Source organism: Gossypium arboreum, chromosome 13, assembly GCF_025698485.1.
Source record: "Gossypium arboreum isolate Shixiya-1 chromosome 13, ASM2569848v2, whole genome shotgun sequence".
Classification (NCBI taxonomy): domain Eukaryota; kingdom Viridiplantae; phylum Streptophyta; class Magnoliopsida; order Malvales; family Malvaceae; genus Gossypium; species Gossypium arboreum.
Genome location: NC_069082.1, coordinates 91,388,708 through 91,402,114, shown reverse-complemented (window position 1 = coordinate 91,402,114; position 13,407 = coordinate 91,388,708). Strand labels below are relative to the sequence as shown.

The 13,407-nt window shown below is 30.9% G+C and overlaps 1 protein-coding gene and 1 long non-coding RNA gene across 2 annotated transcripts; both read left to right on the top strand.

The window, feature by feature from the left end:
* The first annotated feature begins 2,373 nt into the window (after positions 1 to 2,373).
* On the top strand, positions 2,374 to 3,518 carry LOC128286427 (uncharacterized). The gene is made up of 2 exons (XR_008276985.1): positions 2,374 to 2,474; positions 3,320 to 3,518. It is a non-coding gene; the product is annotated as an uncharacterized LOC128286427 (long non-coding RNA).
* A 6,120-nt stretch (positions 3,519 to 9,638) lies between these two features.
* LOC108463178 (formin-like protein 11) lies at positions 9,639 to 12,498 on the top strand. Its single transcript, XM_017763123.2, has 4 exons — positions 9,639 to 10,894; positions 10,969 to 11,159; positions 11,241 to 11,476; positions 11,565 to 12,498. The coding sequence occupies exons 1-4, from the start codon at positions 9,639 to 9,641 to the stop codon at positions 12,300 to 12,302; spliced, it is 2,421 nt and encodes an 806-aa protein (XP_017618612.2). The 3' UTR covers positions 12,303 to 12,498.
* Positions 12,499 to 13,407: the final 909 nt, after the last annotated feature.

The window sequence follows — 13,407 nt, the reverse complement described above, 5'->3', positions numbered from 1 at the left end:
CTATTGCTATGCACATAATATATATTATATACATATACACATTTTTGAATCTTGGTTTTAAATTATTTTGCATAACACTAACTTTAAATTTCCTCTTATAAAACTTTATATACTTTATGTATTATTTATTTTTATTTTTATTTATTTTATGATCTATTGTAATGTATTATCGTATATATATATATATATATATATATATATATATATATATAATTTAGCTACTTTTAAATTGTTCATTCCAAGTTTATTTGTTTTAACATTTTTATTACCTTTTAAAATATTTTTCTTAAAATAGATTTTTATTTAACCATTAGTTAGAAACGTTAAATAGTGTATGTGGTAAGATTATTATCATTGGGCATGTTTCAATTTTCGTGTTTGTACTTTTCAAAAATTGTATAATATATTATTGATATATGTTTTCCATATTTGTTACTTTGTTTTGCATCCCCATGTATTATATTATGATTGAGATTGCCAACCTATTTGCTTGAAATCAACCTATTTGCTGAAATTATTCATTTCATTTTCTTTGCTTCAAATGAATCGAATAAATACGTTGCAAGTTTGTTTCCATAATCACTCCCTTTTAAAAAAATAAAAAATAAAATTTCAAAGCGAGGTAATATTTCGTGTTTGGTAATTAGAAATTGTGCCCTAATGTGTTGGGTTTCGATTTTTGTTTGACCAAATAAATATTCTCTCGAGATTTCATCCATGTTTTTTTCAAATTAAAAATAAGGCAATATTTGAATTTAGGAAATTCAAGAAAATAGTACCCTAACTTACTAGGCTTCAATTTTTCTTATTTAACCTAAATAACTAAATATCCTTTTGAAATTTCAAAAGCATGAGTTTTGGAAATTATAAAATGATCTTGTCGAGGATTTGAAATGTTCTGTCCTATCGTGCTGGGTTGCGCTTTTTCATTTGTTCAAAACAATCGAAGATCCCTGTAACGCCCCAATTTTCGGGAATTCTGTGAATGTTGGCATAGGTTTAATTATGTTAGTGGGCCTCTAGAAGGCCCAAGCTTAAGATAGAACCCGACAATTTTAGTTCATTTTTGTTCCATAAGAAAAAGAGGGAGAAATTATGAAATAGGACCTATGTGAAAATGTTTGAAAATGCTATAGGCTAAATTGAAGTGGCCAAATAAATAGGAGTGCAAAATAGGAAGATTTGCATGACAAACCTCCCATTTTACATGAAGTGGCCAGCCATCATGTTGTTGTAGACAATATGAGCACTTGATATCCATAATTCATGGTACAAATTGATAATGGGTTAGGTAAATGTTCTATGATAATGGTTTAGGTAAATGTTCCATGATGGGCATTTCATGTCTTTTGTATTAGAGAATCAAATGGATGAAATATGAAATTTTATTAAAAGAAAAAGGGGTGAAAAGAACAAAGTTTTGTCCATCTTTGTTCATTATAGCCGAAAGTTAGAGAAGAGAAAGGAGAGGAGAAAGCTCTTGAGTATTCAGTCACTTGGAGGAGGAAAATTGAAGGTAAGTTCTTGGTACCTTGCTTCTATTTTGAGGTTCATGAGTTCTTCTTGATTCTACCTTAACTCTTGAAGCATATTTTGGTTTTTAGTTGTGTTGTGAGCATTTAGTCATGAACTAAAATGAAGGAAATGGTTGTTGTTTCATGTTCTTTTGATGAAAAATGGAAGATAGGTGAAGTTGAGCCAAACAAATGAGCATGCATGTGCCTTAGATGCTAAAGGGAAAAATCGGCTAACATGTTGTGCTTTAAAATGATGAAATGGAGATTATACTTAAGTAAATTCATAGATATGTGATGATTGATTGGTGATATACATGTTTAAATAACAAGCATGCAAGTTAGGTGTGAAAGAGTGATTTGGTAATAAATCTGCTTGGGACAGCAGCAGTAAGGTGAATTTGGAAAATCACCATAAATTGTGGGAGATGAGTTAGAAGCTGTATAAATTATGTAATTAAAGCTTAATGAGTCTAGTTTCAAATGGAATAAACGAGAACATATTTTGAATTCTGTACAATGAGAAATTTGATTCGTAATGAAGAGTGGTCAGATTAGTCAAACAGTGAAACATGGGAAACTTTAAGAAAAATCTGGTATTGATTGGCCATACCAAAAATTCTGAAAATTTTATGGATATAAGATATATGAGTCTATTTTCAGGAAAAATTAACGGCACTTGATTTGGAGTTTCGTAGCTCCAGTTATAAATAATTTAGTGACTATTGCTCAGGAAGACAGCTTGCAGTGAAATTATGATTATGTGGTAAACATTGACAAAAATTTGTTAATGAGTTGCTTATTGATTTCTTATAAGCTTACTATGATCTGTAGGTGTGGTTGGCCGAATATTGTAAGGGGTTAATACGTAGTTTGTATTTGAATAGTTAGATTAACGTGTTAGTAGTCCAATTGTAGGCGGTTCGTGTGTGGATCTCGTCAGCATATCGTCGCAAACAGGTGTGTAACTAACACCCTCTTATAGACTAGATCGGCACAAGCCGAAAAGCCGAAATGCCGAAAAGCCGGTATTTTGAGATCTTGCAAGTGTGTGAATGCTCATGAGATTAATAGTTTGATGTATATGGTAAATTAAAGTGATAAGACTGCAGAGTGCGCGATTCTGTGCATTTCGATATTTTTGGGCTTAATGGGCCAAAAACGGGATAATGGGCCAACGGGCCCAAATTGGTAAGAAAACGCGGTAAGTGTTTCTGATCGTACGTAAATGGCTATGTTATGTATGAAAACCTTAAGAATAGTTAAATTACTTGAATACCCCTATGTATGCAAAATTACCATTATACCCCTAGGGTTACTTTTGAGTGAAAAGCATGATGATCGATTCGTATGATGTATGCCATGATTATATATCATTGCATGGGGACTTGGGTTATACTATGGAGGAAGCGCCCGGTGGCTATGCCACAATTATCTGATCTGGTGGCTCTGCCATATATATCTGTTCTGGTGGCTCTGCCACAATATCTATATCTGGTGACTTCGTCACAATATCTGGCAGCCTCGCTGTAATTTCTGTGGTGTGTAGCGGTTGGGTGGGTCGAGTAGTCTCCCCACATGGTGTAAGGCTGGTACGGGGGTGTTATGGATGAATCTGGGTTAGGTTTCTGCATAAACATGTAATATATGTTCTGCTCATTATGGGCCTATGGGCTTTATTTCAATTCGCTCAGGCTAAGGCCAACTTATTCTATTTCTGTGGTTTGAGCTGATATAGGCTATGGTTGGGTTAATTTACACACTGAGTTTCCCCAAACTCACCCCTTTTATTTTCATCCATGCAGGTAATCCCCAACCATAGTGGGCTTGGAGCTGTGAGGGAATTCGGAGTGGCCACCCGTTCTGAAAGTTTGATTTTCTTCTGGTGAACTGGACATCCTTTTATTTACGTTTGAAGTTTTGGGTTTTTAAATGTAATAAGGCCGCTTAATTATTTTTGATGGTTTTAATATGTATTACTAAGATAGGTATTACTTATTTTAACTGTTGAAATTGGATAGCTTTAGTAGCGTTTTCAAAAACAACAATTGATTTCAAAATAACACGACAACAAGCAAAGCTTCCGAATGAAAGTATTTTCCAAAATTAATCACTTTTCCTAAAATGACTTAATCAAATCGGTTTCCTAGAAATATCCATGACGTTAAGGTGTGGCAATGGCGGTATGCATGTCTAGGATTGGATCCGAAGGAGCTTGGTACTTAGCAATCCGATGGACTCACCACCTCTTTTCCGGTTTCCTACCGGTGCATGACTTCTATTCACTTTAACATATAATGAAATTATCTTTTAAAACACTAAGTAAGTTTTTCTGGATCAACAATATAAAATGTTTTGAACGCTTCGATGTGGCATGTCGGATCCGGTCATAACGTCTGGGCCGGGTTTGGGGTGTTACAATCCCTTTGGAATTTCACTCGCATTTTCTAAAAACTCTTTAAAATGAAAGAAATGTTCGATGTTTGGCAATTCGGGGAATAGTGCACTATTGTGTTGGGTTGCAATCTCTCGTTTGTTCAAAATAATCGAATGTCTCTTCGGAATTTCACTCATATCTTCCAAGGTGAGGCAATGGTCAATATTTGGAAATTCGAGGAATCGTGCCCTACTGAGCTGGGTATCGATTTTTCGTTGGACCAAATAGTTGGGCATCCTTTTGTTATTTTCGAATTATAAATTTTCAAACGTCGAAACAAAAAGATTTTTGGCAAAGGACTCGGGTTATTCAAATGTTATTAACAAGAACCACATTTCAAAAACATTTTTAATTTTAGACAAAAGGATAGTATTTAATCGATTTGGTACCAATTTTGGGCATAATGATGGTGCTAATCCTTCCTCATACGTAACCGACTCCCAAGCCTATTTTCTCATATTTTCGTAGACCAAAATCATTGTTTTAGTAAACCAAAATGTTTTATTAAAACAACCCAAATTTCTAGGTGATCCGATCACACCTAAACAAAAAAAGATTGGTGGCGACTCCATTTTCGCTTTCCAAAAAGTCGATCCATCATTTTTAAATCGAAAAAAAAACGAAAAAAATGGTTTCGACAAATCTCATGCTGAAATAGAAAGTTTTGTTTTCATAAGTAATGATTTAGCTATTAGTTGGAGGCATTTGATAAACAATTCAGCTAAATCATTTTGTGTGTGAACATGAGCTACAGGATATTCAACTTTTATCCCAATTGACATGTAATAATCATTGAACACTTGGGATGAAAACTCACCAACATTAGCAAGATGAATTGTTTTAATTGCATAATTTGAAATAAATTATTTAAACAAGCAATCTTGCAAACGACAGGTTGTGAGTTGATAACGCATGTGATTATTTTGTAAATGCATCTACCAAAATCATATAATATCAAAACAATCTACATGGTGGATGAATGAGCCCATATTCATTTCAGAAATGTAAGACATTAAATCTCAATTTTAGCTAGTGAGTTTCTAATAACAATTTTTATTGAGAACAAGCAACAAATGAGAATTCTTTAAATTAAAGAATTTCTGGTTCTTTAATGGATGTTCATATGAATTCTCAAATAATTTTCACATCATATACGATCTAGGATAGTATAACTTGTCACGCCAAGTAGTAAATGCATTTGTATTAGTAAACTTCTGGTTTATTTTAACATGTGTTTCAATTGTACTAAATTGTAACAAATTGATAATTTTATTATCATTCATTTTAATTTGTATCCACATATAAGTACTATTGTGACGTTTACTACTCGAAATGTCTAAATCAATGTGAAGTCTATAATGCTACCAAGTCAATAAATATAATTTTCAAATAATTATATCCAGTATTCGCTTCAGGAAATATGTCAAAATCTTCAAATGTCCAACGATCTATTAATAGCAAACTTTGAAAGTGGATTTTATTTTCCAGCTGTACAACAGGTACATAACCAATGACTTTTCATACATAAGTTTAACCAATGACTTTTCATACATAAGTTTTCTCTTTTGCAAGTTCTCGTCAGTAATATTTTACAACGTAATTTTAATTGAGAACTTATTATGAATACTGTAGAGTTATACTCACAGTTTTTAAAAAAAAAACCTTGCAACTTTACGTGCATCCAACCATAATAAGCTTTATATAGAACTATCATATTCTATTGTTCATGAATAGATCTTTCATAGTCAAATATGTTACTTTCAACCCTTTAATAGGGATGATGACAAAAGAATATCACAAAGATTATAAAACCAATATAAATTAATAACCTAATCTCCTTTTTATTCATATGAAATATAATAGTTTCCTCATTCACAATCTCAATATGAGATCCATTACAAATAACTTTTAAAAGTTTTGCATTAACCATCACAAATTTTATGCTTTTAGATAGTGATATATTAACTCTTCTAGAGCTTTCAACTAATTTTGTACTATCAAATATTGGAATAATATTTATTTGTTTCAGTACCAAATAAGCTAAATATTTTCTATCTGTAATGATAGAATTCATTACTACATTTTCATATCATTCCTCAAAGAATATTAATAGAAACAAAATATTTGGGAATACGCCACATATGTTGTCAATAATCTTTCATATCACATTGATAACATAAGTTATCTTTACCCTTTGAAAAATTATCTTGAGAACTCTCATTGTTCTCATATTTATTACTATATTCCCACTTTTAGTGGTCCATGAGTATATCTTTTATTTTCTTTATGTTTACATTCACTTCAGGGAATGCAACAAATCTAGTATGACGGGCTTATAAACATCCCAATAGATTCTTTATTTCATAATCACCATCGCAAATATGCGCGAGATTTCAAATCAAAATCTATCTATCCATATTATCATGATTAGTCTTTAATTATAATAAATATGTATAATAAATTAAACATAGTAAGATATACTTGAAGATCTTTAACATCATTGTCATCACCTTGACTATTATCACGAGCACTATTACAAGTAGTAAAACAACTTTGCTTTCGTAATAACATTAATAATCTAATAGTAAAACCATTTAATAAATAATCAAAATTTTCATGTACGATGCTTGAAAATTATCCGATACATATTGTACCAAATTTCAATATCACATATATATATTATAAAATATTATCTTGCTCTAATAAAATATTTATAAGTTCAATTTAAAAGATATCATACAATCATTCAATATTAGCAAGTTAATAAGACCAAATAGATCCTATCAAATTTCCTTTAATCAACAATGGTAGGTTAATAACACTTTCCACCATAATTAAAATTTCAAGAATATTTAATAACAAGAATTTAATAATCAAAACATCTAAATATTATGCATAATATAACTTAATTTAAAAACTTCAAAAGAATTATTTACCCAAAAAATAATAGAGAAAACATACCATATTAACAACAAACATATATAATCAACAATTATGTCTTTTGCATAAAAAATTTTAACCAAATCTATACTTTACCCATGCTTGTACAATAAGTCAAAGATCGGGAATAAGAACCATAATTCATTCTGAGATTGAATCTTTCAACATCCCGAAGATGAAGTTGCAAGGGTGAAAGTTTAAGGTGAAAAAGAATTTGATCTGTGGGACGACTTCGAAAGATTTTGAAAAAAAATAGAGAATCATCGTGTTGATAACGTGTTATATAAAATAAAGAGAAATGAGAATAATAAAGAATAAATAAAATATGAAAACAATAGAGAATGTACTTTATTAATCAAAGGGATGATTTATAATGCTTCATCAAAGTCTCTATTTGTAGACATGAGAAGTATAAAAGAAATAGAGATCTAATTCTAATAACTATTAAAATTTAAAGTACATCCAAATTTTATCTTGATCATGATGGACATCCACTTAATAAGATATTCATAACATTTATAGCTATACTTAAATTTTGTAAATGAATTAGTATAACCTTCAATAGATTGTGAATATACTAAAATCCTTTAGGGTCAATATTTTATATATATTTATATAAAATTTAGGTAAATATTATTTTAAAATTATTTTTTATTTTTTATATAAAATCTAAAAAATACATCAACATAACTCCATTCTTTTAATTTGACCATTGTAAATAAAAATATGCTTAATATTTATATCATTTTTTATAAATTTATTGGATGATTATTTTCACTCAGAAGATAGGTGTGCTATAAATTTAATTGTCGTATAATATATGTTTTTGAAGTTAAAATCTCATCAATTTGAATATAAATCAGTATGGATTTTACTAACGTTTTGAGTTGGATTAATTATTAATTATTTTTGGATAAAATTATAGAGTAGATATTTGAATATGAAAGTATATTTTAAGTTTTTGTACTCTTTTTATATTTAAAGTTTAGTATTTTTACTTTTACTTTTAAAATTTATTCCTCTATTTTTAAATTTAAAATTCAAATCTAATTGTTAACATCATTAATTTTTTTTATTAAATTGTTGGTATAATATTTTGAAGTTAAAAAATACTCACTTAGTAACCATATAACAAAAAATAGCATTGCAATGAACTTGAATTTAACGAATAATTTTAATAGTATTACTAACTCTTAAAAGTTACATGGGCATTTTAATCAAAACAAATTATTTGAGCTAACCAATGACATTGTAAAAATTTAAGGTATTGAATTATGTCAAAAAGTTTAAGTTAAAGATTGAATCTTAAATTTCAGTGCAACATAGGGATCAAAATTGAAATTTAATCATTATTATATAATTTAAAATTTGAGTGTAGCATAAGGACTAAAATTGAAATTTACCATTTTCCTATAGAATGCAAAAAGAAAATCAAATTTAGTGACTCCACTTCAAATGCTTACATGGGTGGATTGACAATACTAAAAACAATTAGTGATTTACATCAACCCTACCAAACTATTGATGCTATGTTTTGAACGTAAAGAAAACAATGGCTACCTACGAGCAATCTTGCATGTGGAGCCATGAAAATGCTTGTGAAAGTGACTTATTAGTACTCTGTAACCAAAATGCTATTAGCTTCCCATAATGCAGCATTCAAGTTCTAGCTTTTGCATGGCTTTAGTTTCATGTTTATGTTATTTAGACTTGATATACATATATTTGGTTTTTCTTTCAAAAATTTTATACATATATTTATATTTATATATATATTTCGGGTATAAATACATTTTTAAAGAATCAAAATAACTTGGATGAAAAAACATGCAATCCAAACCATTACCTCAGGAGAAAGGACAGGAGCATTTTCTCTTTCTCTTCAGCTTTCATTAATGGAGGTTGGGGCAAAGTTATGCTACCAAGGTTAGGCAAGTCCAACAAAATAGGACCCACATAGACATATTACTAGAGTCATAGATTTTTAGGACCCTTTCAGTGAACTTTTAGGTCTAAAAGCTTTGTTTAAATGCAAAGACCGTGATTTTTGAACAATGATGGATTATCTAAGACCCTGAACAAAAATGATGAGTTGCATGAGCAGTAAAGGCCAGAAATTATATGTCAGCTTTCTTCTAATAGAAAGCATATCAGGAAAAAGGTTGCACATACTAAAAAGAAGAAAGTTAACCTCTGTGGTGTTTCTAAAAGGCAATTCTGAAAATTCAAAGGTTGCTAAAGTTTCTTTCAAGTTAATCTTTGAATTTGACAATTATTCTCACATTAGAAATTGAACTTAATAATTGTTCCTAAATTAGAGCTTGAACTTTTTTTTATAATAAAAATATTCAAGCTTGATTTGCAAATAAATAAATAAAAATTAAACTCAATATAAAAACAATTGTGCATTAATACATTTTCGACCAAAAAGGCAATTTCTCAAATACATTTAAAACTTAAAACTATTTTGCAGGATAATTTATGAAGGATAATATATTGGATTCTAACAAGTATGTTTCAATTTAAAGAAGAAAAAAAAAAGAACTACATGGGTGAATTCGTGAAGATATGAAGAGCTGAGAATGTTCAGTAACAACAGCAATTGCCAGTTTCAGGGGTTCCTTGGAGTAGCAATAAAGACTTATGAAGGACCAAATCCACCAAAAATACTTTTTTTTTCTAGAAAAAAAAAAGATTTATAAGCAGAAAGCTTGATTGCTGTTTTTGATGATCTCAAGGTGAAAATCATGGGGTATGGTTCTCAAATTCATCACATGATTTTCATCACATTCTTATTCATATCATTACAAAGATCCCACATTTTGGTTGCTGAGGGTCTATTACTGGATAAAGCAGTGGACTTCAGAGTTCGTGGCTTACAACAATTATTCTTCATGGACGAAACTGTGGGGAATAAAAACCAAGTTGAGGATGTTACAGGACAAGATGACAAGTTAACCAAGAGAAGAGTTCCATTAACTGGTGTTGCAAACTGTTTCCCACCATCTCCATCACCAAACATTCGAGCTGAGGCTTCAGTTCCAGCACCGCCAAAGGTGGCTCATTTCCACCCACCGCCGCCTCAATCAACCACCAGGCCGCCACCTCAAATAATCCACAAAGGAAATGCAGATAAAAGAATAGTTGGAAGAATTCTGGTTCCACTTCTGGTACTGTGTGCAGGAGCTGCATTTTTATCTTGTGTTCTTGGGCTCTGCTGTTTTTGTGCCAAAACCAGCAAGAATAAAAGGAAGGGAAGAATCAGAGGCAAATCCAAGTATAAGAGTGCTCAAAGTTCATCAAGCAAGGTGATGTTAAATCCTGGTTCAGATCTCTTTTATCTTGATACATTGGTGGACCTAGAGCAGCAATCTATTTGTTTGAAACAAAGCACTGAAACTGAGAAAATTTCATCAAATTATAGCACTCTAAATCACGGATTAGATAAAATGGAGGAATCAAACAAAGAAGTTGCTATACTAAAATCTCAAAACACTAGCAGTTCTTCAACAAGAGAAATAATGCCGATTCATGAAGATGGACAATCAGAAAAATATGATGGAAATTGCTCACTTTCTGATAGAAGAATTCCCATGGAATGTCCTTCATCTGATGATGAATCTTTTCATTCTTTTGTTGATCCACATTCCCCGCCACCGCCCCCACCACCTCCACCACCACCACCACCGCCCCCAGTAGTTGGTGTCCGTCCTTCAAATTCTTCTTTGTCTGCTACTAAAGCAAGACACAAAGCTTCAAGTTCTACATTGCTCAATGTAACACCCGCAAGGAATTCAGATTCATCTACAGGATCAAATATAAACCCGAGTGATATCCCACATTCACCTCAAACACCTTCAAATTCTTTGCCAAGTCCTCCTGGTATTTCTCTGGGCAAAGATGGGTCTCCATTGCCAAAATTGAAGCCACTTCACTGGGACAAAGTAAGAGCTGCACCAGACCGCTCTATGGTATGGGACAAGCTGAGGTCAAGCTCATTCGAGTAAGTTATTCCGTGTTCTTTCTGTGAACTTAATTTCTTAATCTTAGAATTAGCTTTAATCCGACACACAACAGATTAGATGAGGAGACGATTGAGTCGCTTTTCGGATACAATATACAAAATCCAATTAAGAATGATGAAACAAAAAGCAAAACTCCTTCTCCAAGCAAGCATGTTCTTGAGCCTAAGAGATTGCAGAACATAACAATTCTCTTAAAAGCTCTGAATGTGACACCTGAGCAAGCTTACAATGCATTGATGAAAGGTATAGCTCTTAAGTCTTGTTTTAATTTACAACCCCCTTTTTTTTCCTTTTACACTTTCTCCATAAATTGGTGAAAAGCAGGAAATGGTTTGGTTTTACAACAATTAGAAGCTTTAGTGAAAATGGTACCCACCAAGGAAGAAGAGGCTAAGCTTTATAGCTACAATGGAGATATCAATGAATTGGGGTACGCTGAGAAGTTCATTAAAGCACTTCTAAGCATTCCATTCGCTTTCCTTCGAGCTGAAGCCATGCTTTTCCGAGAAACTTTTGAAGATGAAGTAATTCATCTTAAAAACTCATTTTCTATGCTGGAGGTAAGTATCAATCTGTATTTCATATAAGCTCTTCTCTCTATATATGTATATATGTTCTGTGATATCTCTTTTTTCATTGTTATACTAGGAAGCCTGCAAGGAGCTAAGATCAAGCAGGCTCTTCTTGAAGTTACTTGAAGCAGTGCTAAAAACAGGCAATAGAATGAATGTTGGAACAATTAGAGGAGGTGCTACAGCATTCAAGCTTGATACCCTCCTTAAGCTTGCAGATGTTAAAGGAACTGATGGGAAGACTACTTTGCTCCATTTCGTCGTCCAAGAGATTATTCGATCCGAAGGAATAAGAGTATCTGATACTGATACCATTACGGGAAAGATGAATGAAAGCAACAAAAGCCAAACAGCAGAAGAAAAAGAAGAAGATTACAAAAGAAGGGGACTGGATCTTGTTTCTGGTTTAAGTACTGAACTCTACCATGTGAAGAAAACAGCTACAATTGACCTTGATGTTCTTGCAACTTCTGTCTCAAACTTATCAAATGGCAAAGATAAACTTAAAAATCTAGTTATGGAGGAGCTATCAAGAGATGAAAAAAATGAGAATTTCATTCGTTCAATGATTTCTTTTCTGGACTATGCTGAGAATAATATAAAAGAACTACAAGAAGATGAACATAGAGTACTATTACATGTGACAGAAATTGCAGAGTATTTCCATGGAGATGTGAGCAAACTAGAAGAAGCTAATCCACTTGGGATATTTCTTGTGGTAAGAGACTTCCTGGGAATGTTAGATCATGTTTGTAAAGAGCTTAGAAACTCCAAAATCCCAAGCGGTCCAAGCCCTTTGGCTTTATTTCTATAGATTATTGAATATTTTGCTTGGTGTGTTAATAAATTTTGAACATTTGCTCAAACTGTAACTTAAAAGATTGTACTTTCTTAGTGTATTTTCTGTAGAGTTTTACATTAAAATGTCAGCCAAGGCCGATTGTTAAGTTGTTTTGGATTAAGGTTTTGTTGAGTTGAATTGAATTACTGGCAATTTGTTTTTGCATAAACTGTTTTTACGATAACAATGATATTAAATTATCAATTGTTCTACAACAAACCATTTTTAATGAGTAAGATTAGACCTGCTCAACGTGTGGATTATCTTCTTCTAAATAGGCTTCATGTTGATAGGGTGAGCCTTGTCCCATCTCTCCTTTGAGTGACTTGGGTTACAAGTTAAAAAAACAACAATTTTTTATTATAATATAATTTTTAAAATTAAATCATTTTAAATTATATTTTCTACAAGATTGAAATAAATGAGTGGTTATCTTCTTTTTTTTTAATTGAAAACACTTTTGGTAAATAAAAATATTTTTTTTCATTTATGAAAGTATGGAAAAATGTTTGGTACATATCTTCTTGTAATAGAAAGATGAAAAATAAAATAAATAAATTTATACTTGGATTCAAACTAAGGTAATAGATTTGATATTTAAAATGGTTAAAAATAATAATATTTTTGTGTTGAGAATAACTTATATTAAGATCATCCTAAAATCATAGTTTTTAGATAGTAATAAAATAGTGTCACTTATAATAATTAATTTTTTAAATTATAAACAAACATCTTTTTTTTTTTACAAATTTTAATCCTTTTATTTTTTTCCCGAAGTTGATATTTTTATTTTGTGCAACCAATTTTAAAAAATAATAATTACGAGGCAATGGATTTTTCTTTTTATATTTTAAATTCTTTTTATTTCATATATACATTTTAAAAGTAAAAATTATATTGTATTGAATTTCAGTAACAAGATTCGTGTAAATTTTAAAGTTTTTATGTCATTTGATTTTTTATTTTAATTACTTATTTTTTTAAAAAATAGTGTTGGAGGGTAAATTGAATATCGATGGGTATATAATAACAATTTTATGTCTTTAAAATTTAATGATGTGGCAAAATTTTATTGGTA

Excerpts from the sequence above, each read along its gene's own strand:
- LOC108463178 (XM_017763123.2), top strand. The coding sequence starts at position 9,639 with ATGGGGTATGGTTCTCAAATTCATCACATGATTTTCATCACATTCTTA. Across the intron at positions 11,160-11,240 it reads TTACAATGCATTGATGAAAG|GAAATGGTTTGGTTTTACAA; the intron begins GTATAGCTCTTA and ends GGTGAAAAGCAG. Across the intron at positions 11,477-11,564 it reads ACTCATTTTCTATGCTGGAG|GAAGCCTGCAAGGAGCTAAG; the intron begins GTAAGTATCAAT and ends TTGTTATACTAG.